Source organism: Apostichopus japonicus, chromosome 17 (genome assembly GCF_037975245.1).
Source record: "Apostichopus japonicus isolate 1M-3 chromosome 17, ASM3797524v1, whole genome shotgun sequence".
NCBI classification, from domain to species: Eukaryota; Metazoa; Echinodermata; class Holothuroidea; order Aspidochirotida; family Stichopodidae; genus Apostichopus; species Apostichopus japonicus.
Window position 1 is genome coordinate 11,788,345 of NC_092577.1, and position 27,105 is coordinate 11,815,449.

The following is a 27,105-nucleotide window of genomic DNA, read 5'->3' on the forward strand; positions in this document are numbered from 1 at the left end:
CTCTTCCCCTCTTTTTTTTTCTCCACACCTTTCTGTCTTTGTCCCTCTCCAGTTTATTCCGTACCCTGTGCCTTTAATCCTCTCTTTGTCCCTTCACAGTTTATCTCCTTCCTCTACTCCTCACCCTGTTGCTTTCTTCTCACCATCCATGGTGTACTTATAATCCCCTTTCATCCATCTCATTGTGTTCACCGTGCTCATTAACCTGTCTGTATTCTGTGAGTGTTTTTGTCCCCTCTGTTGCTGTAACTTGTCATTTAGCCTCTGAAGAAGATCCTGCTAGGATCGAAACGTCAGGCCAACTTACTTTTACACGAAGACATTTTGGAACAGTTACTAGAAAAGCCAAGTACAGGTGAAAACAGTAGTCCAATATTTGTAAGTATGTTTGTTTTAATATCATTAGACATTGCAAAAGACCGATAAAAGAGTTGCTGTTTTGTATTATGTGCAAAGGCTAAAGACAAACATTTACAGGCCGCAGAACACTTCAGATCGAGATGAATGTTTTTTTTTAAAGTCCGTTGTGTTGAAAAATACTAATATACCTGTGAACCTTTATTTTTCACATTTTCGGCGTTCCATGGAGTGAGGAGCCATCTTATGAAGATGATATCTTGTTCTGTTTAGTTAAGAACGAACGTGCGTAAGGAAAATTTAAAAAAAATAAGGCAACATTTTCTATAAGAAGGACTTTTTGTGCAAAACTGTGCCCTTTCTTTGAATTGTATGTCAGCAAAGCAGTTACTTCATGGATTCTTTTTAGCCTATGACCATAAACTTTATCTGGTAAAGATATTGAACAATGGAGTTTCAGCGGTCTTGCTGGCAGATTGGTGACACAGTTTCAAGTGCAGTTTCAAAAATACATATAAACCATATTTCAGATTTCATAAAACCCCGATGCAAAGAGCACTGACTGACAGATAAGTTAGAGAATCTAAAAAGGAAATATATTTTACAAAATCTATCTTTGAAGTTTCAAATGTATTATTGTTAAACGTGGAATCCCTGCACCGACGTAAGGTCGTCTGTAAAGGAAATATATGAGTAGAAAACACATTAAAGCTTTAATGTGGCAATATGCAGTGTTTTCGTTTGGCTGAGTTGTAAGGCTACGACAATACTAATTCAAACGCAGTCACTTCGGCATGGTAGTTCATCGTGCTCATCAGAACTGATTATGTGAGGGCTATATAATATTCTTATCAGTTGAAGTACAGAGTATATGTTCCAGACTTGATATGAATTAATATCAAAATGATATTTTGAAAGAATATAGAAGAGTGCGATAAAGGGAGTGAATATAGGAAGAATAACCACATAGGAACAAAACTATTACTTTACTACTAATAAGTTTAAACTGCAAAGGTTAACCTGCTTTGGAAGTGGATGTTAAAGTTAAACCTATGACGGACATCAGCTGGACAGGTATTTCTTGCACGTGGTTTATAATAAGCCCATGATACTTTCTGCCCTCAATTTTCAAGATAACAGGGCTGATCGCAGTATGTTAATTTCTATGCCTCCAGTTTTCTAACGGTGCTCTCCGCGACAATGCTGGAATTACACAAAAAGGAGCCAAGTAGTCAAATGATATGTTTTTTCATTTCGTTTACCTCATAATTTGTCTATGATCTGTTTACAAAATTCGAAAATAGTGTAGAAATTTAATTATGACCGTCACCTCGAAATGTACAAACTTAATGGATATTGAAAAAGTAGACTTATTAAAAACTTTCTTTATCAAAGATAAATTTGTGTGGAAAGAATTAGTGGAATTTCTGAAATAAATTCAAAGCAATTTATCAATAACTTTGATTGAGGAGCGTTCAAGACGTAAAGGTTTGTTTTTCTATTATGATCCATTACGTCTTAATGATATATTAAAATTCTTAAATGAATAAAAATTGTTGTAACAATTAGTTTAGGGTAACATTTCTCTGTCTATTTCTAGATACATATATCACAGAAGGAAGGCTCTTCTTTTACACAAATGGCATCGAAAGCTCCCTTTGAAAAGTTTTGAGAGAGCTTTTTTACATGTTCTGTTTGCTTGGATCAATTCAAAGAACCGAAACAGTTACCGTGTCTTCATCGATACCGTAAGGAATGCTTGCAAACACTTATTCAGACCAGCAATAATAATAACGTAAAATGTTCGTTATGTAATCAGGAGTGCGCAATATCAGCAAAAGGGATTGACGATTGTCAAACCGATTTTCACATGAAGAGTATGCTTGAGTTCTTACAACTGCAGAAATCATGTGAACATAGTGACTTGAAGAAATGTATGAGCTGTTTAAAGAATACCAAAGTTTCAGCATACTGCTTTAAATGTAAAGGATTTTTATGTAAAGCATGTCACGACATACACGTCAGCACCATGACGTTTAATGAGCATCAACCAGATACTCTTAACTTGGATGATATTGAAGCAAAGAACTTAAGTTTGGAAAAGTTGTCTGCACTTACCGAAGTGCCCAAATGTCATATGCATAGCAATACTGACGCAACCCTATGTTTTAGGTCTTGTGGATATCTACCAATTTGCTTTACTTGTAGACACGGTTACCACAAAGAATATGATTATCATGGAGTAGGACAACTTGCTGGACGTGAACGCGAGTTGCTCGAACAAAATATTGCTGAACAAAAACACAACAGAAGATCATACGAGTTACCAAGGAAAATTCAAATTACAACGCGGACACTGAGTGAAAATGTTGCAACGAAAACAGAAGAATTGATAAATCAACACATACAACAGGTTCGTAAGATTAAACATGAACTGGGAGCATGTACCACTAACCGAGCAAGAGGTTTATTTGACATAAAAAACAGACGAAAACACGAAGACAGCCAAATAAGTTTTCATTTGGAGGAAGAGATAAGCCAAGTGAAAGATAATATGATCGTGTCAAGAAAAAAGCTAAAAGAACGTACGACAACGAAACCGAAAAGTTAAATGTAGAATGCATCACAATTGAGGGAGCACTCTGCATGGAACTTTCAAATAAAGATGCTAGCTTAAAAGATATGAGAACAGCAATGGAAGTACATATAAAGGAAAATAAAATTGAATTCAAAGGAATAACAGATTATTGTGACCAGGTTATTAAACGGTACGAGAACGTCATTGAAACGACTTCATCATCTTTTCTTGCAACTAAAGACAAGTAGACATACGTTCAGTGTACCCTGAAATTAGAGCAGCCTGTGCACCTCTTAAAGAAAACATAGAAAATGATTTCTACAGCTAGAATCCTTATCCGATGTTGCTACCGAGGATACAAGGAGCGTTGATGTTGATGACGTCACGATTACTAAATACCAGGAGTCAGTTTTCGATGTTCAGGGAATCAAAACTAAAAGTTGGTGGATTAATGACATTGCGTACATCGGTGACGATTATATCGTCGTCACTGGCCGGGCGTCTAGTAGTTACTCACACGTCACTGTCATCAATATAAGAGGGGAAATGCAACGACAGGATCAGATAAAGTCTGATAAGACGTCTTTCCCAAATCGTTTCTGTTGTTTTTGTTCATAAAAGTTTAAAGTTTAACAGCTTGCTGGCTGGTGAAGTCGGTTTATACGATGTACGTGATGGTTCATACAACAAGACATACTTCAATGACATCTCCAATGGCTGGTTTACACATAGATAGGTCAAGTGTTTAACCAAGAATCCTGTCAGCAATGACATCATTGTTGGTAGAGACAGAAGAGAAGTGTATATCTCCGATTATCGATTGAATTACAGATACACCCTATCACTTCCAAATGTAATTTGTGGTTCGCATGACATTACTGTACATAAAGGTAGTCTCCTGGTCTGTGACTACGATGGTAAGAGAGCATATTCAGTCACCATGGAGGGGTCAGATGTGACGTGTGAATTTACCAAACCGGATATTGGCGGTGCCCGTAGACCTCTCAATGTGTTGTACAGATACGAAAGACCTCGTTTACATATAATGGAGAGCAAGACAGGCCGGTACAGTCAAGATGGCCGACAACTACTGAAAACATACCCTGTAGACGACAACTGCTGTTGTATGGCCAATTCATCAATAAATGGGGTGGAACAGCTTATGTTAGCGACATGTGTTTCTGGAAAGTTATACACTTACGATCTTGAAGATGATAGAAGGAATTTTAGTACTAGTTATAATATGAACTTTGAAGTTCCCTGAGAATGGTTGTTTTTCCATCTTCATTAAAGCTGGTTATATCGAGTAGATATAATAAGTATATCCCCGGCGATAGGAATTTGTCCCTAACTGCCAATCTCAAATTAAAGCTTTAACAATTGCAACACTGCCGTCGTTTCTTTTACCTTCAACATTCTGTAAGCGTATTGGCGTAACAATTTTTGTTATAATATATACTAATGGCGTTTAAAGTATTTGATTTTCTCTATACACTGATTCATTGACATGTACTCTTCGTTAGATTTAGTAATCGTGTTCATCTTTCTGGTCAAGTAAGTCTTAAAAAGAAATTTCGGTTGCTACATTTGATTGCGGGACAATACATGCTTGATATTTCTCCGTCTTTAAGACAAACCATATACTCAATTTGCTCACTAATTTGTAAGAAGAATATATGAACTTTAAAATGTGTTGATAATTTGTAAAATTATTCGACAACAACAAACTGATCAAATGAATTATGTCTTCACGGCTAATGCAAATGATTTGTTGTTCATAAAAGTGCTTAAATTTTTTTTCTAAAGAGGAAGATAATTATTGACACAAAGTTTTGCATTTTGAAATTCTAAACGCCAAGAAAAATTGATGAGTGTTACTCAATTTCAGCATGCATTTACTATTAAAATCAGCCAGCTTGCAGGTTTTTTATTTGTATATTTAGATATAGGGCAGAATTGCAACGAAAGCTGACGATAGGGTTAAATGTAGTTTACGTAGCGACTGGATACTTTTGGATAGGACCAACTATTCCTTTAAGTTTATCTCCTATGGCTTGCATAGTATATAGAATAGAATATTAGGGGCTTCTTGCAAATGTTGATCAAACAAGTTGTTTGATGTGAACAGCATTTGTCAAAACGAGACGTTTGTTAGTTGCCTTTGTGAATGATAACTCCAAGTGTCTTTATAAATTCTCTAAAATATATGCTATCGTCTCCAATGTTCGATGTTTTCCAAGTAAGAAACAATAGCCTATGCCAACATATAATTTCACAACTATTGCAATAGATGGTATATGTACATACAAGAAAAGCATTCACTGTGGTCTAATCTCTTCAATGAAGGCTATTCTCAGTGACTATGTCCATTGTAATGTCCCGCTAGTATGTAGACATATGTCTACAATTGTTTCATAGCTGTAAAGAAATAAAGCCAGAACAATCGTCTTTGCTATAACATATGACCTATTCTCGCTGTCTAGTTACTTGCACGTCTATGACCGAAAACTTGAAAAAAATCCGATGTTATCCTGTTTGGGACTTGAGCTAGAAAAGCAATCCTTGAATAAGAAGCCAGGTAGTACTGAATAGTAAGCGATCGCGTGTATCTTATGCACTGTACATGTACATGTGACACGATATCACATACGTATGTACATTTCTGGCGAAACTACAGTCTCCTTTGCTTATTACAAAGTTTTATATTTCTTATATAGTTTGATATAAAACAATATGAAAGAATATGGAAAACTGTTCCGAAAAATGAAATCGCTCAAATGTCATTACAATTCAGAAAATACAACTGATTTATACGACAAAACGCTTTGAGTTACACAATAACACCATCGATGCGTTTAGTTTCCAAGGCGTTCTCATGTCAACCCAATGAAGCGCAAAACGAAAACAAGCTGTTATTTTGGCATATTAATTTAGCTGGTTTTGTGTTCAGGCAAAGTTATTCTACCACCGCAGAATTAGGGAAATAAAAATCTATCAGTATTAATGTCACCCATCAGAAAAAAAACAAATTTAAACTTTAAACTCTTTGTTTATCAGAATATAGTATCTTTGATATCGTTAATTGAGTTATTTAGAACAGGCATTGTTCATATATGACATTTTTATCTTTAGATTAGTATAGTTAATGACGATGCGAGAACTTTAATCAAATATAAGGTACAACGTAACGAAGTATATCGAGACTGGAGACGGAGCAACGAAGAAGGAGGAGAAGAATGTTTACAAACCTATTTGTTAGGTTTTGTTAACGTAAATAGTTTGTGCTCCTTCAAAATACATAGAACAAATTCAATAAACACAATGTTCTTCAAGTATGTCTTCCAAACCTCTAACTGCGTTATTCTACAATCTAACACTGAATCTAAGAAATAATTGTTTCTGCTTATTTCACATTCGTTAATCTTTTTACAAACCTTTAGCAGTCGCGACCAGCTGCACTTTATTTAACATTTAATACAAAGTTCCTTTTCATATTATGTCAAAAATACATGTTTCGTTCATTCTTATACAAGCTCATCAATACATTTGAAACTAGCTGCATATTTGTTTAAAACATGATTCAATTTTCAACTTGAACTTATAACGCAAATGATATATTATTTAGCTATTCGTTTTCACGTCGACTCTACATCGGTTTTCATTTCAACAAATAGTACAGAAACAACCCATAGTATAGTCAGAATTATCGGCGATCTGTGTTATCAACGATGTAAGGAATCACGTGTCTTCAGATTATACTGGCTTTGAGCTACGGTTTAGCACATGGTTAACTTCACTTAACTAGGTTTCTGTTACTGTTATCTGTAGATAGTGACATCCCATGTTACAATTCAGCAGTGTTGTTACCAAGTTTCAAGTCGATTTTAAATCAAATCAAGTCACATGTCATTTCGTTGTATATAGCACATTCAATCAAGGCATATTTGTTAAGAAAAGCTATGCTTATTCTTGGTTCCCTCTACCAATCAGTTGCTGTATTGCTTTATTTTGATTTCTTTATGTTGTTACTTTCACATTAATTGTATTGTACGTATATTTTTGCTTTCGAATTGGTAGGAATAAATCAAATCAAATAAAAAAAAAAATATGGTGGTTGGGTTGATGACGTGCATCAATGAGCTGTAGCTGCAATGGTATGAGGCGAGCAAATTCTACAACAGTTGTGTTCATGGTTGGACAGAATCTGAGTTTATTGTAACCAAGACATATAAGATAATTCTAAACATACATAACAGTCAAAACATTAAACATGATTATATATTGCTCTTGCCTGACGGCAGCAATTAGCTTTACGGTCATAAATAATCCTCTGCTATGAAGGAGGGGGTGAATTTAGTCACATGTCACATGTCATTTCGTTTTATAGCACATCAAATCAAATATAACAGCAATTCACAAGAGACGTACTATAAAGGGGGGAGGATGGGGGTTTCGCCTGTTCTATAGCTTCAAACTACCATGGATATGAATCAATGCATAATACAACATTACTGTATAACCCACTGCACATTCTAGCACAAAGCTTAAACACTTTGTATGCGTCATACCTAGAAAAAGATAAATAATTTAAGACATTATATTAAGTGTTAAAGGAAGTAACTTAGGTCATAAGAGTCATGTCTAAGAACACTTGAACCATATCCTGGCAAATAAATATGGAACATCATAAAATGATGATACAAATTCTTCAGCATAATCTTCTCTCTCATCGCCGCATTGTTTGTGGCTTCATATCACACTCCATCAAATGCACATTTTCATAAGTGTATGCCGTGGTAGTTAATAATACATTAAAATATGGTATAACAAAGGTATAGATATAGGAAAAGGCGTCATCGTCACCCAAAATTCGACACAAGCTCACCGACAAAACCACAACGTTTCCCTTAATCTAACGACGTGTAACAACAACTCCCCAACCCCAATGTCCGTCCTCTTTAATCTCAAAAATTAAAAATAAATCGAAAATTAGATGAAATGCAATAAACACTAAAGTTACAAACAGAACGAAGTTCTTTTTGCTTTCTGTCAAAGCAGCAACATATTTCTGCTCAAAGTCATAAGTATTCACAAGTATGTAATAAAAGTTAACTAAGTGAATGCCAGAAATTATGTGTATTTATCAAGAACTACAGATACAATGTGCTGATTTAAATAATACTAATGATTAGCTGATTAGTTTAACTTAGTGTTTTGTGTGTGTCGAGTACTGTGAATTGTTTCTGTGTGTATACAGAACTACGGAAGTACAGTAAGCAGTGTATAAGCGGTGTGTGCAACAGTGCTCCTCTTCAATAATTAGTTTAAATTAGTTTTTATGTTTGTATCAGATACTGCTGATATCGTGTATAGCTGTAGGTACAATCGGCGGTGTCAATGCCTATATACATCGCTGCATTTTCAGTCATTAGTTTGCATTATTTTTTATGTGGGTATCAAATACTTTGGCTATGATGTACCGGTTTAGTACAGCAAGCACAATCAGCTGTGTATAGTAACAATCGTCTTAATGCAAGAGATAATACCCGTGGATAACATAAAGAAATACCGGATGATGAATATGCTTTAATAGAATGATAAAATGACTGACCTGGAATTAATTATGAGTTGAATTTGTCATTATTTCAATTTATTTATCATTGCTTTAGTGTATCCCTGTATTAAATAAAAAAAATATCTGTATCTCGTTTAGTACATTCTTGTCACTGCCATTGTTTACATTTTTGCGGACCTCTCCTCGACAACTTGGACGTGTAGAAGAGTGAACTGCTCTCACTATGTGACATATCTCAACCAGGGAACTACTACTTAACCTCAATACTAACAACCAGCTGCTGAATGATAGAAATGAATATAGTTCATACTCATGTTTTTTTTGGATATTATCTGTTGGAAAGGAAATAGGGAGAAATAATCAGACAAATAAAATAAATCAAACGTTTATTATAAGAAGTGTAAGAGTCGTATTTCTCGATGAAAAAAATTCTGAATTTAGTTTAAATGCAGCTTCTAAGGTTCTGTCTAATTAAACGTTGACATATGTCCTTAATCTACGTCACATCTAGACAGTACGTGTACAGCTTTCCTGTTGTTTTTGTTGCTAATAAAAGTTCTTCCGTCCCATCCCTTTCTAGGGTTGTCACACAGCTAGCGTCATTATCTACTGTTCTTGTCAATAACTGTCGACCATCCTGACTGTATTGTACCAGGATACATCTCCGCTGATGTAAGATGTATGTACACCATAACATATATATGAACTCGTTCTTGTCTGTGCAGACACTGAAAGAATTCCAGTCGTATCCATCGAGGTCTGGTTTGGGGAATTCATACATGAGCCTACTCTCTGATTCCTCCATGGTGACTGCATATGCTTCATCACTATAGTTGGAACAGACAAGGAGATTACCTCTATGTACAGTGATATCAAAAGCCCCATCGATTACATTTGGTAAGGTAATCATGTGACTGTAAATCAACTGATCAGTCAATACATACACATATCTGCTGTTAGTACCAACAATAATATGACTCTCAGAATTAGTCGTTACACACTTCACGTACCGATCAAATGGCCACTTGGTAATTACATCACAAATTTTCTTCTTGCTAAATGCACCATCACGTACATCGTAAATGCCGATGTTGTCAGACTTACAAACTGTTATAACTTTGAACTTTGATAAAGAACAGCAATAACGCAATGCATTGGACATGCCCCTATCATTCTTGAGCTTTTCCTGCCGTTGTATTTCCACTTTCCTGTTGACCACAGTGATGTGCGAGTACCCTGTAGATGCCATACCAGTTATGACGATATTGCCATCTCCGCTGCTTGTAATACCATTAATCGACCAATTCGTAGCTTTGATTCCTGCAATATCAACAACTGAGTCTTCTTGCTGAACAATCGTGGCGTTGTTTTTAGTAACCTTCGTTATATCACCGATAATGAAATCAGATAAATATTCTAACTGTGGATAACCTTTTTTCATTTCTTCTATTAGAGGTTCACATGCTGCTCTTATATCAGGTATACACTGAGCGTATGTCCAATCGTTCTTAGGAGCAAGAATAGATGAGGTCGTTGCTGTAAAGTTCTCGTATCGTTTGATAATCGTGTCACAATAATCTGACATTTCTTTTAGCTCATCTTTGTTTTTTTTTACACGCAAATCTTTGGTTGTTATTAAATCCTTTAAGCAGCCATTTAAGTTATCAAGTTCTGTAATGAGAGCGCTCTCAGTTTTATCACATTTCAAATTTAACTCCTCGTATTCGTCGTCATAATATCTTTTCATATTTTTCCTAACCTTATCATATTTCTCTCTAACTTGGCTTAATTCAACTTTCAAATTAATAGTCATCCGACCTTCTTTATTTCTTCTTCTGCTTTCTATTTCCTCTAAGCCTCTTGTTCGTACTTTAGTACATTCCTCAAGTTGATCATTAATCTTCTGCGTCTGTTTTTGGTGCTGATTTATCAACTTTTGTGTCTTTTTCTCGGCATTTTCGTTCAGCTTCTGCAGAGTAGTTTCAATTTTTTTTGGTAAGTCGTATAGTTTGTCTTTGTGTTTGTTTAGTTCCGCAAGTGTTGGTTTCAAAAGTTCTCTTTCAGTAGTTGCTAGTTCAGATACGTCTTGTAGGTCATGACCTTTGTGTTTACTATGTATACAGATTATGCATACTGGTACGAGTCGGCACGTACAGCAACATAACTTTGCCTCTTTTTTCATGTGTATGTGGCACTTGGGATCTTCCGTAAGTGTCGATAGTTTCTCCAGTGTTAGGTTCCTGGCCTCAACATTATCCAATTTCAGAATGTGAGTTTGGTGTTCTGTGAACATTTGACTGTTCACGTGAACCATGTAACATGGGTCACATAAGAAGTCTCTACACTTAAAGCAGTATGCAAACACTTTTGTATTTTCTGAACAACTCACACATTGTTTTACATTTTCATATTCAAACGATTTTTGCAAGTTTACAAACTCAAGCATACTCTTCATATGAAAGTCATCCTTGAAATCATCAACTCCATTTTCTGGTATGACATAATCCTGTTGACATAATGGACATTTAACCGTCCCATCGTGGCTGGCTTGAATAACTGTTTTTAAGCAATCCCTGCAATATCGATGAAGACATGGTAACAGCTTCGGTTCTTTAAATTGACCCAAGCAAACAGAACAAAGAAAGAAGTTCTCTGCCAGGTCTTTGAGAGGAAATGTCGAAGCCATAGGTCTGGTTTACGGGACTCTGCAATCTTTAAAGAAATTAACCCAACATTGTTTCATATTGTAATTACATTACTGAATATGCGTTTACATTTGCCAAGAACTTGACGTTAAGAAATATATTAAACTATTTTTCTTTAAATTTGCTTTAGATGTATTATGCCAAAAGTCATGTAAATTTGTGCTAGGAACTCAGTTCTTTCGTGGGAGCAAATACTTTATTTTGGCCAAAACTGTCAGCACCTCAAGTTGCCAAGCCCATCATCCTGTCCCTGTGCACGGGGATCTTCATTACGCAGATCATATGTACGTGTTGCCATTTTGATAGAGGGATCTGCATTATGAAATCACAAACGAAACACCATTTGTAAATGAAGTTGCAACGAGGCTGTTGTACGTTAAAAAGGGGATTCGTGGTCCGATGGACATAGGTAAACATCACCATCCTCAATATATTGAAATTTTCCACTTTTTGTGATATTATTTGTATTGTTCTTGACGGTAGAATACCGGCAATTAAAGCGTATGCTCGAAGATGTAAATTAAAAGCAAAAAACGGATGCATCGTTTCTTGACTGGCACTTTTAGGACGTGAATTCAAGTCGTTTAGAATTCCGTTTTAGAACATTAAACGTTTCCTGTTGCAACCATGTTCTTTTTTTAGCAAATTAATCTGATATATTGCTTTATTACTCGGTAACCCTTTTTTTAAGTACCGCAACTGTCCAGCGTGTAACATCAAATAATTAGGCGAATAAGTGGTGTAGGAGTGTTATCTAAGAACTAAGTCAAGTGTATATAAATAATATGTGTATTTGAGAATCTTCAAGCAATAAAGATATCCTTTTATATCAAATACAGTATTTCTAACAGTCTAGATGAATAATGAGACATATTATATGTACATACCTAAGCACCGACATCACATAAAGAGGACGTACCTCACAAACCAATTTGGGTAACACTTTATGAATATTCAAATTTAAGTGTCCCGATGTAAGGTAATTGATACAAGATCGAACAAACGTGTATTTGTCATTACACACAGGTTAAATAATGGGTACCAAGGCATTATAGACAGTTTATTCTTAATTTATATTATGCAAATTTAAGTACATTATCACTGTTATTTTGCCATTGATGGTGAATGTTCTTTTACGATGTTATGGTAAGTTTACTTCAATCAGTTCTATCCAATCTTCAACATTTAATATTCTAAGGTATATAATGATACTTTAACTTACTCACATCTTTCCAAAATGATTAGTCTTTGAGTTAATGCAAATCTTGCTTTGATTTTGTTTATCACGTACAAAAACCCCACAGCAGACTGGCTATACCAAATATATATGAAACGAATGCTCACTGCCCCATTTACTTACAATATCACTGTAGTTTCGTTTCATCGTCTCCTGTGCAACATTAAGTGACTGTTAGTTGTGTTTGCCCTCGTAACATTTGGTTCTATTCAACCCTCAATATTTCTTTAACCAGATACATGTGAAAGGGGGTGTAGGGGGCTCTGAGTAGAGGTAGCTCCCTTGTGTCTTGTCAGCTGCACCCGGTAGCAGGGTGGACAGGCATCACTGGTCCTCACCCATCTCCTAAATCTCTCACGTGTTGGCTCCTAGCGCCACACCCTGGTTCACCGTCTCAGCTGGCGGGCGAAACCACGTGAGGGGGGTGGTGCCATCATGGCATCACTGGGCGTAAGACTTCCACGTTGCAGTTACCGGCCAGGGCGGAGTAGTCTCAAGATGGACTCAATCGGCCACGTGATCGTATCCAGGGCGAGCCCCAAGATGGGGGACTTCGGCTGTGGCTAATTCTGGAGAGGGATGGGCTCCGCCAGGATAAATTGCCCAAGACACTCTACACGATGACAACAACTATTTCCCAACCTATAAGGCAGACAGAGGAAAAGATGGGAGGACAACATCCCAGAGTGGACGGGCCTCAAACTGCCTGATGCCCTTCGAGAGGCCGAGAACAGGAACAAATGGAAAGAAATAGTTGGGAGGGCATCTGTGGCGCCCCTACGGTCTACCAGACTCCGGGATAGGTGAGGTGAGGTGAGATAGATGTGATGTTGAACTAGCCTAGAACACTTCAAAGTTTGTTCCAATTATGTTTCGAAGTAAAAGTTTGCCCATATATGATCAATTCAAGAAAGGAACTTCAAGGAATTCAAATTTGGACTGAAGTTTTCAATATTTAGTAGTTACCATATTCATTCTGTTGACATTTTATTAGAAATTTGTGGAAAAAACTGTTCTGAACCATTTAGTGTGGCAGCTGCAGGCTGTACAAATTTAACAGAAACCACAGTCTAGTCATTCCACGACGCGCTACAAAATAGAATACGGCCGTTAAAATGGAACCCAATGTACATACTCCCAGTGGGGATCTACTTGCTTGCAAGTACATATATCGAACGATTTCTGTTCCATAGCAAATGGCCAATAGAAGACATTTAAAAATATATTAGAGTGAATGTTCACTTACCTAATTCTATCGTAAAGACCTCAAAGGTTTATGTCTCAACTAATGTTCTTCAAAACAAAATAACTGCAACAAACACAGTTTACCATCATTTTTCTTGTATGAATTACCGGTATCACGTTTCACATGACGTTAAACTGTACTTTGCGTGTGCAAGTATAGTACAATTCAATGCGGCCTGTAGTGACGTGTTACAAAGTAACCACTGGGTTCAGGGGTCTAAGGAAGTTGCAAAATAGCGGGGAATTCCTGCAAATACAAAAGAGCGTGCCACGGGTCAATGATTTTTCATAGTCTACTTACCGATTGTATGGGAATTTTCACGTATCGTCGACGTGTTAAATATCCACCTCAGTAAAAATACAATATATTATGTAAAGAAGTATTATTGTTTAACGTTTTAGAAGGGATATGTTATGATTGAAATCCAAATGACTTTGTACCAAATTTTACTAGTTAAACACTTGTACCAAAAGAATGTGTTTCCCTCTTTGCATAATTTTCAGAAAAATAATTGCAAAAGCATTAACTTTTCCCGAAAAGCATACATGAGGAGGATACGGTTCAGTCGAGTATTTTTTGTATTTCTGCAAGGGAAGAATAGGACAACTACGCATGTACTTTCCCTCCAACCTCCCATTGAAACCTTGAGGTACTTATCAACAAAATGATGCGCATTGGGCTACTTCTATTGACATTACTAATATTTTACATGTGCCTCAGAATGCTCCATTGACATCTAAATTTCAATTTTCTTTTTAGAGGAGGGGGGGGGGGGATTCATGTCGCTATTTTAATCAGTCGGATAAATTTTGCGTTTATATTTATTTATTTGGCACAATCTTGCCTCATAATGCACCATTTGACGTTAAGAACTGAATCGATTACTTTCACAAAAGTGCAGCCTTATACACGAAATAGTCGGGGTAAGTTTTATTACCTTTCCCAACTCCCCACTTTTGAAATTCTGTCCACGTCACTGTACTTAGCGAGTCTCAACTTGTTTTCTTGAGGCCATCAACTAATAATCTTAGCTTCTAAGCTTACCATGATAGATTAAATGTGGTCACGTTTGAAATATCTTCCTTGGGATGATGCAAATGCAAAACACCTTGCCCTTTTTCACTAAGTCCATATTCAAAATAGTCAGGGACGTGCATATTTCAGCCCAGAGTTTGGAAAATGTAAGCCCACATCATGTTAATCTATACTATATGGAATGGTTACCCACAGCTTCTTTATATTTGGCTCGGACTGAGAAGATGTCCCAAATTAACTTTAAGACATTTCAAAACATTTTCAAACTGTCCGTACTTATTGTATCAATCAACCATAACAAACTAAAAAAAGTATCCTAATAAACACCTGACGATGATCACACAGTGACAGTCTCGGTAAAATAGGACTGAGGTTGAGAACGGATCAGCCGTTTGATTGTTTGGTTTTTCATGCCCAGGTTCTTTCTTGGGTGACTTTGCTTCAAACCTGTTTTTATGCTGGGTGTAAGCAGGAAGTTCGGTTTTTGGTTGATTCTTTTTATAATGAGGTAATCTTACAGGTCACCAGTATTACCCCCAAAATATCAAACAAACTCAAATAATGTACACATTGTTCAGCATTGTTCACATTTCAAAAGTAATGTATTGCCACTGTAAAAGAAATACCCATCTTGAGATATTAAATCAATTGTGAATAATTCAAAATAGCTATGAAACATTTAGAGGATGAAACTGTCTCGAGAAAGTACTTTAAAAAAAAAGTTTTACTCAATTTTGAGTTTGCTAAAATGTATGGCCAAATCTGATAATCGGACAGTTTTCACAGCTTTAAAGGGGTAGGCCATTAAAACACATGTTTTTCTTATTCGGTATTTACCTTTAATAAGGTACTACTCTTACGACCAGTCATATATTGATTACTATCACCACGTGGACATCAAAAACTAAACTCTGGGTTAGAAGGTATTTTTATAAACTCAACTTTTATGACTGCAAATGACCTTTGACCTCATGATGCTATTGAAATCTTAACCCCTAGTTTATGTCACAATTTCACCAAATCTGGTGAAAAGAAGCAGCAAAGGATCTGCGAGCAGAATCGTGACCTAGAAAAAACATTACTAACTGACCAACGGACAGACAAACGCATTACCATGACAACAGCTCAACTAGTGCAAAAAGTGCTGTATACCTGAAAGGGAAAACAATTATGTCCCATTCTCGAACCCCTGCCTCACTATCCGGAAATGAAAAGAAAATAATAAAACATATAAAATTAATCAACCATTGATATAGAAAATAAAGTCATATTTCTTGATGAAATAATTTCTGTATTTAAAGTGAGTGCACCTTGAATTTGTAAGGTTGCTTCAAAAAATGATTTAAATAATTTCCTACCTCTGCGTCACTACTAGGCCGTACGTGTACAACTTCCCATCCCCCCTTCCTCTCTTTACCCCTTTATTCTCTCTTAAATAGAAAATTCTCTTCTAATGTCACACAGCAAACGTTATCATCTACTATTCTTGTTGTAAGTAACTGTCCGCCATTATGACTGCATTGTACCAGAATAAATCTCCGACGATATGAGATGGCTGCTTTCCATAGCATGTTTATGAACTCATTATTGTCTATTCAGACAGTGATAGGTCTACAGTCTAATTCATAAAGATCAGGTGTGGTGAAATTATGCATCAGCTTACTCTGTGATTCCTCCATGGTGAATGCATATGATCTACCACACGAGTTGCCACAGACCAGGAGACTACTTCTATGTACATTGATATCATACGATGCAACAATTATATCTAGTAAGTGCAAACATGTGACTGTAAATATCGATTGCATAACGCCAACTAGCTGGGATAATTTTAAACTCAGTTAACATACGGCAGTACCGCCAATGTTTGATGATCCTGCACTGATCAATATAATCTGAACCGTCACGTACTCATTGACGTCATTTTACACCTATTCCAATCAAACCATTTTATGAATGAAATAACTTTACAAACATCAATGTTTACAATGTAAAGAGTCATTTCACCTAATTACTCAAAACACCGTAAAATATTTTGAAGCTGAAGTTGAATCATTTAGTGCTTCTTGTGGGTGTTTCTTAATATCCTGAAACGAATAACCAATCAGACATACCCAATTATTCACAATGAATGCTGGTGCATTAGTCTCACGCAAATCACGCATTATTGTTGGTTATTTTTTGTTCGACCGTTTCGTAGAGGACAATCTGTGTTATTATTGTTTTTTTATAAGGCGAACAACTAATTATCCTCGGAAACATTTTCAAAAAGATTAATTTACTAATTTACTGACAGGATATATAATACCTCAACCTGTCTTTAGTAGAAAACAAAGTAAAACAACAAATGGAATATTAGATATGTCTCTACAGACAAACGTTACATCTTAAGAGTAATAAAGAAGATCGTGGTCGTGGTCGTGTTCGTGGTCGTGTCTGAGGAGACTAGTGACCATGAATAATGTTTCACATATACAGAACAGAGCAGAAAGTGTCATTGAAGACAGAAGTGTAAAGCTAAATATCATGAGATATCCTTAAATCAGTGTTGATGTCACTTTATGAATACAGGTGGAATCATTCATTCCATTATATGCTCAACAGAGCTACGTCTTAGTTACTACTAGACCGTACGTGTAAAGCTTCCCCGAAGTATTTGTTGCAATTACAAGTTTTTCCGCCCTATTCTTTTCTAGTGATGTCACACATCAAACGTTCTCGTCTACTGGTCTTCCTGATAGTACCTGTCGGCCATCCTGACTGTACTCTACCAGGAAACCTCTATCGTGACGATCGACGTCTGCACCCCATAATATGTAGATGAACTCGTTCTTGTCTGTGCAGTCACTGTGAGGAATCCAGTCGCATCGATGGAGATATGGTTTAGTGAATCCATACTTTAGCTTACTCTCTGATTCCATAGTGGCTGTATATGCTCTATCACTACCGTTGCATCAGACAGTGAGGTTAACTCTATGTAAAGTGATAGCAAAAGCCACATCGATTACATATAGCTGAGTAAACATGTGACTGTACTTTAGATCATCAGTAAGTACATACACATATCTTCTGTTAGTACCAACAATAATATGATTCTTCACAGGATCAGTAGTTACACAACTTGGCCACCTTTTAATGACGTTAAGAATGTTCTTCTTGGTATATGCATATCAAGTACATCTTAAATTCCGATGTCAGGCTCACAAACTCGTATAGCTTTTCACTCTTATAAAGAACAGCAATGGCTATGAACTCACTCCTTTTTCTCATACGTAAATAATAGACCGGGATGCATACATCAGAAAGTGCTCTAGTTAGTGGTTTTTGTGACCACCGAGCGACAACTACCTGATTTTTTGTACAATGATGGAGAAAAATATGAATAATAACCACACAAACTCGTCAAGCGTGAAAGTTGCACATTAATTAGTAATCATAGTTTTAATTAATCATAATTGTGTTTGTCGCCCTCTTGCGTCCAAATAGAGAAAATAAGCTCAATGCGTGTGGATTTCTACTGTTCTTTTTTGGGGGAGGTGAATATTGTGATGTGCAGGATGTTGAACTATGTTATTTACATGTTAGGAATAAAGTGTGAACTTAGCTTTACGTCCTATTCGAGGGATTTTTTTTGGGGGGGGGGGTTATTGCAAATGTTTTTCCTATTTTAACTTAAGAAGGAATATTTATACCAATACTTATGATGATTATGCTGATACTGATCTGATAATAATAAATGATAAGACTACATGAACTACTATTTTTAATAATACAAACAATAAAGATATTGATAATGAACCTGAAAGTGACATTCATGATAAGTTATATAGATCTTGATTTTATTATAATTAGCGAAGTAATTTTGATTAATATTAGAATAATTACTTTAACTATCGTTGCTTTGTGTGTATACAAGTATGCTCATCACAACTTTTTCTTTTCCTTGCCTCTCTGATCCTCTTTTCCAAAGTATCCTTCATCCACATTTTTCTCTAATGTCAACCTCCCCTCCCCCTCCCTCCACCTCTCTCTCTCTCTCTATCTCCCTCTTTGTTTCTTTAATCTCTATCTCTCTATCTCAATCTTCTTTTCTCGCCTTCAACCCCCTCCCTGCAACATCTCTACACATCGCAGACAAATAATTTTGACTGAATGACAAAGAGTATCCAAACAAGTACAAAAGCATCATCATATTCAAATTGTATAATATTGATAACATTACTGTTATCATAACTTGCACATATGACACATAAGAAATGCATGTAGTTATTGTTTTTACATTTTCAGCTTTTCTTCATGGCTGAGGTTTGAGGACATAACATCCCAACTTTAATTTATAAACAAGCACTGTAAAAAAGGTACCATTTCTCTACAAGTCTCAAGAAAATTGGCAAACTATTCTTGCAGTACATCAAACATGATTTTGATACATGGATATAAAACAAGTGAAATAGTGTTCTGTTACTACGGCACGAAATACATCTATACGAATTCTCTATCACTTCTACAAATTGTATAATATTGATAACATTACTGTTATCATAACTTGCATATATGGCACATAAGAAATGTATGTAGTTATTGTTTTTACGTTTTCAACTTTTCTTCATGGCTGAGGTTTGAGGACAGAACATTCCAACATTCAGTTCTAAACGAGCACTGTAAAAAACGTTTATCTGTAATCACATCTACAAGTCGTTAGAAAAATGAGAAACTATTCTTGCTGCCTACATCGCAAGTGATCTTGAAACATAAATACAAAACAAGTGAATTGGTTTTCTGTTAATACACCTCGAAATATAAGAATTCTCTACCAAGTGACATACTATTCTTGCAGTGCATCGCAAGTGATTTTGAAACATAAATATAAAACAAGTGAACTGGTGTTCTGTTTATACAGCTCGAAATACATCTATAAGAATTAACCACTTCTACATGTCGTTGGAAAAATGAGAAACTATTCTTGCTGCCTACATCGCAAGTGATTCTGAAACATAAATATAAAACAAGTGAATTGGTTTTCTGTTAATACAACTCGAAATATAAGAATTCTCTACCAAGTGACATACTATTGATACTTGAATATTAAACAAGTTCTGTTAATACAGAAAAAAGAATTCCCTTTAACTTCCACAAGCTATTGGTAAAGTGACGTACTATTTGTGCACTACAATATACATCCCAAGTAATGTTTATACATGAATATGATATATAAGTGTTTATATAGCTCAAATTGTGGGTGGAGTGAGATTAAGAATCCAAATGTTGTTGGTCCATCCATAACGCTTGCAAAACATTGAATGACTTTGCGATCGTTTGCCCGTTTTGTAAACAAACTTGGATGGTAGATGCTCTACAGTGACCTGAATGAACTCATTGTTATTTCGGGGTCACAGGTAACTTAACTATGCCAGAGGTCAAACAAGTTCAGACCAGACCAAATTTACATTACTGTGAATGAATGAGTCTAGATACATAGGCTTACAGACATTCAGTCTTCATCTTCATTGTCTGTATCTTCCTCATCCATATTGTGTCCTGCTTGAGCTGAATTTTGACAATTGATGCACCTGCACAGATCGGTGCAGGTTATGTTGTGCTGTCGACATGAACATCGACCCTTTCCTGCAGCTTTAGGTTCTTCTTCATCAGCTTCTGTGAAAGTAGACAAAGTACAAAGCTTTGCCTCAATACTGAAATATACAGAGACACTATATTTATTTCAAATGAACATCATTCAACTGATACCCTGTATTTTACATCCAAAGAATACTAAAGCATAGAAAATACATTTTTTGCAATTTGTTATCATTGTTAAACTTATGACCACTAGTTACATTTGCTGCTGTTAAATAATATTAACAGCTGTGCTCCATGGTGTAATCTTTATATCATAAATAAATGTAACTTTCAATTTAATAGGAATGAAGTAACATAATATGAACAATTTTACAAAGTAAAATAAGCTGTGCTATAAGATGTATACCAAAAATATCACCTTTCGATATCTGTGCTTTCTTCGCCTTGTCCTTGGCTCGCCTGATGGAAGTGAGATTACAGAAGTGCCGGTAGCAATCTACGTGGTATCCTGCCCTCCCTTGTCGTTTTCTATGTAAATAATCAGGACACATCAATGAATTATAAGTTTTTCCATTAAGCATTAACAATACTGTGCTTATGAACAGCTCTAATTTGAAATCCCTATCAAGATTACCATACCAATTTTCTACTGAAATATATTTTCCATTATGTTATGCCCTCCTCATTCGTCTTGAGCACCGACTACCTTACCTTTTTAAGTACGAGATAAGAATAGATCAAGACTTCAAAAACTCAAATTTCCTAGCTTAACTTAACTTAAGCTTACAAGTTACACAATCATCCAATGTTGGCTCTGTTATAATATTGTTACTTTAAATCAAATCAAAATTCAAAAAAAGAAAAATCCTTCAAGACAAAAGTTGATAAAGTCAACATCATTCAACATGAATTGAAAACAATCAGCATACTTTTACTATATATATATATATATAGTAGACTAGTAGTAGTAGAATGGTCACTTCGAAGTTCGGACACCTAAGCCTTAAAGCACCCCAAAACTAAATCTTGTGGTATAAATCACATGAGAATATACTTGATATGGTGGGAGAAATTTGTTTTAGTACGATACACGGCCAAAATTTCTTTCCTGCAAAATGCTTTTACGTTGTATTCCAAGAAGATTCTTCGTGATTGTGGAACTGGTATTTCTTTGCTAGAGTATTGCGAAGTTCGGACACCCAACCTACAGTGTGGCGCTGGTGATAAAATTGGTGGCGCAGTTGCTCTTTCAGTAATTATAACAGACTTCATAGATCTCCGCCATTTTATTGACAAATATGTAAGTACTTTCTTGCACACGGGTCATTTTGGAGAGAAAATAACTGTAGCTTTGTACTTTTTGGTGAAATTTGGCTCTTCCTGTAAATTTTCATGGTGAAATCGTGTATTTCTTAGGGTGTCCGAACTTCGCAGTATGCCGAACTTCGCACTACTGACTATAGTACTACTACTACTCTGCCAAGTACTTCTGCACAGCTGGCAGCCACACATAACCATATCAGGAGAGATCTAGACCTTAGAGTTAGACCTACTTTTTGTGTAGGAAGTGAACATTCAATCATTGATTGACTCACTATTGTCTGAGTCTGACATTATTCATTAGATGTATATTTATAATTTATATTTTACTCATACTCATAGTCATAGAGTCATAAATCCCCATAATATTAATAATTTTAATATGCAATTTGCAATTCAGGTACAACTTATGACACCTAAATTGCAGTAAAACACAATAAATTTCACATCTAGACATTCATACCCCATGCCATGCCCATACTACTTTTACTAGCCTACCAGTGCATACATCGTCAAATTGAAGTCCGTCTGCTGTGGTTGCGATGACACTTTCCGGACGATTCTCTAACTCTTTCCATAGGGTGGAACACTCTAAAAACTTGTTGAAGCTCTTCTCTGAAAAGGGAATAACTCTTCCATCGGTTTCGATTACATGCATGAAACAGTAAGACGAAGTTTTTCCCTCGGAATCATCAGCTTCCGATGACATTGATGACGACGTGTACGCGTCCATCTTGTACAGTGAAGGTAAAATGCAATGAGCGATGCGATTGGTCAAGAGAGGATTCCCCTTCCAAATGTGGGTGAAACGCGCAAGCTGGTTGGCTTACAATCATGGTGAAAAAATCAATATTTTTCTCGTTTTTTTTTCAAATTACAATAAAATGCGCAACTTTTACGCTTGACGAGTTTGAGACAAGACTTCTATAATATTTCTACATAATATCTGATCATATAAGGTAGTTGTCTGATGGTGGTCACAAGAAGTCGACTTTTGGGGCCTTGCATCCTGACCTATAAGTAGACTTTATCTCGAAGAATTTTTATCTGACACTCCGTCCGTTGATTTCTGTTACTCTACTAAGCTTTGCTAAAATGTGTTGAACTACTGTAGCCTTTACTACCATTCGGCTACATCAGTACTGCAAGTAAGTGACGACTTGAGGTCTAGGCTATTAATGTTGTTTTGCGGAATGCAGCTTTGTAAATAAATTACAGTTTTAAGGTAAACGTCATGTCATGTTTTGAGGAGTAACGTGTGAAAGAATCACTATCCTTATTTAAGACCAACAGGTCTAGGTTAATTTTGTATTGATATGACTATTACAAGACCATTTTATTTATATTGATGATTAATAAAAATGTGGCAATTTCCAAAGTAGACGATATGCATATCTTCACAGAGTTACTTAACGTTGAACAGGTGTTTTCCTTCACTTTTCCATCGATTCCATATGATTAAAAATTAAGAGTAGTTGAAGATTCCACATCAATTTGTAATATCCTCAATAGGTAGTTCTCACTCAATGTTAATTTTGAAAAGAATAAAGTCCCTGGTCCTGCTTGCAAACAAGTAACCCTCCATTTAACATTTTAATTAACCCAAACCAAAAGTTAATCAATGAAGTCGCCTTGCAAAAAGTAGCTATTATTGTAAACCTTTTTGTGAGTGTGTGTTTGATGCAAACTTAAAACCATCGACATTGATAGTGGAAGATTTCTCTTATGTGTTAATATAAAATATTCTTTAATTTTCTTTGCAATTATGTTATTTTCCTCTCTGATATCTCTGATCGAAGCATGACGTGTTTACTGCGAAATCCTAACAATGGTAGTTCAGAAAGGTCGTAATACGATAAGCACCCACACTCGCTTCTGTCGTGCCCTATCCCAAGGAAACACGGCAGTTGACGTGTCGCAGAGAAGAGAAAAACGATTGTGTGTGAAAGATAGATACCCTGTCATTTTTACTTTTAAAAGTCCTTAAATCACTAGAATTAACAGAGAAGATATATAAAAAGCAAAATTGTTTTTGAATGATGGTCACAGCTTATCACAATTTATTATATCCTTTTTTTCTTTTAAAAATATGTTACTGATTTTTGTTCGGAAGCAACACGTTTTACTTTTTTTTGACAAAGAATTGTCGAGTGTGACCCAATTGCAGCATGCCTTTACTATTAAAATCATCAAGCGTGCAGTTTTTTTAACTTTTTATATTTGGATTTAGGGTTCACATGCATCGAAAACTGCAAGAGGTTTTAAAATAGAATATGTAGTGACTGAGTATTTTTGGCAAGTACCAACAATTCCGTCCAGGTTTGTCTCCTATGGCTTGTATAGCATATAGTAAAGAATATTTGGAATTTTGTCAAAACGAAATGTTTGGAAGTTGCCTTTGCGAATGATAACTCGAAGCTATCGCTTCCACATGATGGGTGTTTTCCAATTTAGAAACATTAGCGTATGTCAGAAAAAAAATATTGTACAAGGATTGCAAAATATTCAATAACAAATAAAAGAAAATAATTCACCGTGGTCTAATACCACCTCTGTAGGTTATTCTCAGTGACTATTCCATTGTAATGTCCTGCTAGTATATATGTAGGTTTATGTCCACAATTGAGTCATAATGTTTAAGAAATAAAGGCAGAGCAATCGTAGTTCCTATGACCTATTACTAATTCTTCTGTCTAGTAACTCGCACATCGATCACCGATACTTAAAAATAACTGATATTATTTTTTTTTCGGGACATGAGCTAGAAATAAATCCTGAAAAGGTAGCTACGTTTAACTGTAATAGTCAGCGATCGCGTGTATCTTTTGTACTGTACATTACGATAAGATGAATCAGTGTGGTCATGTGACGCAATATTACTTACGTACTTACATTTTTTTCTCGACATTATGCCTTTTAGAAACTACAGATTCCTTTGCCTATTACAAAATTCTATATAACATATATAATTTGATTAACCAATATTCAATTTCAATTTAAACTCAATTCATTTCATGAGACTTTATTTCAATATCTTGTATTCATAAATGCCTAAACCAACTTTCTGTATACTGGACCAGTCTCGAATGCGATTCGAGACTGGTCGAGTGTATAGAGAGGAGAATTGCTTCAGGATCAAAATGTTAGACAAACACTGGTTTGTTGCCGTGGCAATCATGAAGTCATAATTAAAAGAAATGAAGACATGCCATGAGTATATGCAAATATGTTTATGGGCAAAGAAATTTCCCAAATTGCAAAGAACACTGTACAGTATATATAGCCTACTTTCAATCAGTTACAGCAGTAGTACTGTATATGTTTTCACACACACAGAGTCTCAATACACACTGTACGTACTTCTTAAATCATCCAGCTTAATACTTCGAGTAACATGAATGACTTAGGGATTACTTTTGAGCTTAATTTTGGGCTAGAGTCAATGTCAGCACCCTTATCGAGGTGCTTCAACGAAGAACCGAAGCGTAAAGCGTCCAATGTTGACACTAGTAACAGTAGAAACCTTGTTGCTAAGCCTAACAATAACGTTAGCACTACTTCTACTACTAGCAGTAACGACATGACTGACCAGGGACTAGGCCTAGCGATCTTTCAGACTCGCAATAACACTGCGGTTACTACAAGAACACCTGTCGAACAATGGAGCTCGGAACCTCTTCAAAAACTGCTCATTCTCAGGCCCAGTAAACGTTTATTTGAACGGTTCATCTACCGACCAGGGATAGACGAGTTCTACTCAAAAGAATGTTAGCAACAAGCAACGTTGCTATCCTAACTGTGTTGTAGCGTTTACGGACTTTCCAGAACACACACAACTCAGCATCTGTTTATTGCGCAATTTGACCTGGTAGGTCAAAAAAACGTTTTAAAATGCTATCTTTAGAAATTTGTTCATCTGTACTTATTTAATTTGCATTTGCCTCCATTTTTTAGTGTTTGAATTGATTAATATACAAAAATTTAAGACCAAACGACACTGCTTCATCTGTATTTTTTCACTCTTAATGTTCGTCGGAAGAAAATGCTGTTTTACAATGAGGTTACTATTACGTCATTCTGGAAAAAGATCAAGGGAGGCATTAGGAGAATTAAATACAGATCAGCAAAAATTAGCGAAAAAATGCCGTTTTCTAACATTTGTGAGGGTCATTTATGAATGGGGATAAAAACGAGGGTACCCGGTCTTAACCTCTGATGACGTCATCGAGAAGGGCAGCGGACCTCGGCTATCGCCTCGGTCCGCTCAGCCTCCTCGATGACGTCATCATCGGTCTCAAATCAAATTTAAGACCGGTTCCCCTCGTATTTATCCCCTAATTAAAGTATGCAATTTTGACAATAGACGTGGGTAAATGTACAAGAGAACAAGAGCTTGAGGAGTGCCAACAAGAAGCACTGTAGAGCTTGTTTACGTTGACACCCCTTGAAAATTAAAATATACAATGAAAGCTTAAGTAAACATAGAAAACAGAACAAAGATGTCAATGAAAGGAAATACAAAACCAATGATAGTTTGATATAAGATACTCTTTAAGACGTTTTTTGAAGGAATTCAAAGTTTTACAACCAGTAATAGTAGTAGGATGGGAATTCCAAAGTTTTACGCCGACATAACGAATACCAAGTTGTGAAGACCTAAGTCTAAAGTAAGGAACAGTAAATTGATTTGGCGCACGGTTAGGATAGGGAGCGTTACTTAACTGTAAATTATTTGTTAAAAGTCGACGGGGCATTATCATGTAACCAATTGAAAATAAAAATACCAACATACTAACGATTTGTGTCAGAGATACTAAGAGCGTTAAGAGTAGTAAACAGGGGTGCTGTATGCTGGAGGTAATCCGCATTACAAATATTACGAATGGCTCTCTTTTGAAATAAATAAAGGGGTTGACTTCTAGAGTAACGGGTACTGCCCCAAATAACATAACAATAGGTGAGATAGGGAAGTATGAGTGTATTATACAAAGTGACCAATATGCTATTGGGAAGGATTTGGCGAAGTCTATCAAGAACTCCAGCGCCTTTAGACACTTTAATACAAATATTCTGAATATGATTTTTCAAAGAAAGATGATTATCGATATAAACGCCAAGAAATTGAGTAATCTTAGACAGCATACCTTCAACACCGCAAAGTCTGATACTATTTATGTTAGGATTTAAGTGTTTTGAAGGTGTAGTAAACACAATAGAGGTAGTTTTCTTAACATTGAGTGACAATTTATTTGCACAAAACTAATTATGAATATATGTGAACTCATTTTGAATAGTATCCAATAGAATATTAATGTCATTACTGGAAAAGAACATGTTGATATCATCAGCAAAAGAGATTATATGAAATTTGTTGCTGGCTCTATAGAGGTCATTAACATAAATATGAAAGAATATGGAAAATTGTTCCGAAAAATCAAATCGCTCAAAGGCTGTTAAGGGTTTACATGTCTA

At 35.8% G+C, this 27,105-nt stretch overlaps 2 protein-coding genes across 6 annotated transcripts in view; both read right to left on the reverse strand.

Moving 5' to 3' along the window:
* The window catches only part of LOC139984060 (uncharacterized), a 33,289-nt gene extending 19,229 nt beyond the window's left edge, over nt 1-14,060 (reverse strand). The window contains exons 1-3 of one of the 5 annotated variants that reach the window (XM_071997729.1): nt 13,699-14,032; nt 12,576-13,094; nt 8,844-11,527 (exon numbers count right to left, since the gene is read on the reverse strand). In XM_071997729.1, the coding sequence (XP_071853830.1) occupies nt 9,007-11,196 (2,190 nt within the window). In that variant the 5' untranslated portion in view covers nt 11,197-11,527; nt 12,576-13,094; nt 13,699-14,032 and the 3' untranslated portion in view covers nt 8,844-9,006. Of the gene's footprint in view, nt 1-8,843; nt 13,095-13,698 lie in introns of those variants that run through there. The other 4 variants (XM_071997728.1, XM_071997730.1, XM_071997727.1 and 1 more) reach the window with 4 other exon arrangements.
* Nucleotides 14,061-19,909: 5,849 nt separating this feature from the next.
* Nucleotides 19,910-22,604, reverse strand: LOC139984451 (uncharacterized). Its single transcript, XM_071998365.1, has 3 exons — nt 22,132-22,604; nt 20,732-20,986; nt 19,910-20,388 (listed from the first exon to the last, which is right to left on the reverse strand). Exons 1-3 carry the CDS (start codon nt 22,364-22,366, stop codon nt 20,225-20,227), a joined length of 654 nt encoding a protein of 217 aa, XP_071854466.1. The 5' UTR covers nt 22,367-22,604; the 3' UTR covers nt 19,910-20,224.
* Nucleotides 22,605-27,105: the final 4,501 nt, after the last annotated feature.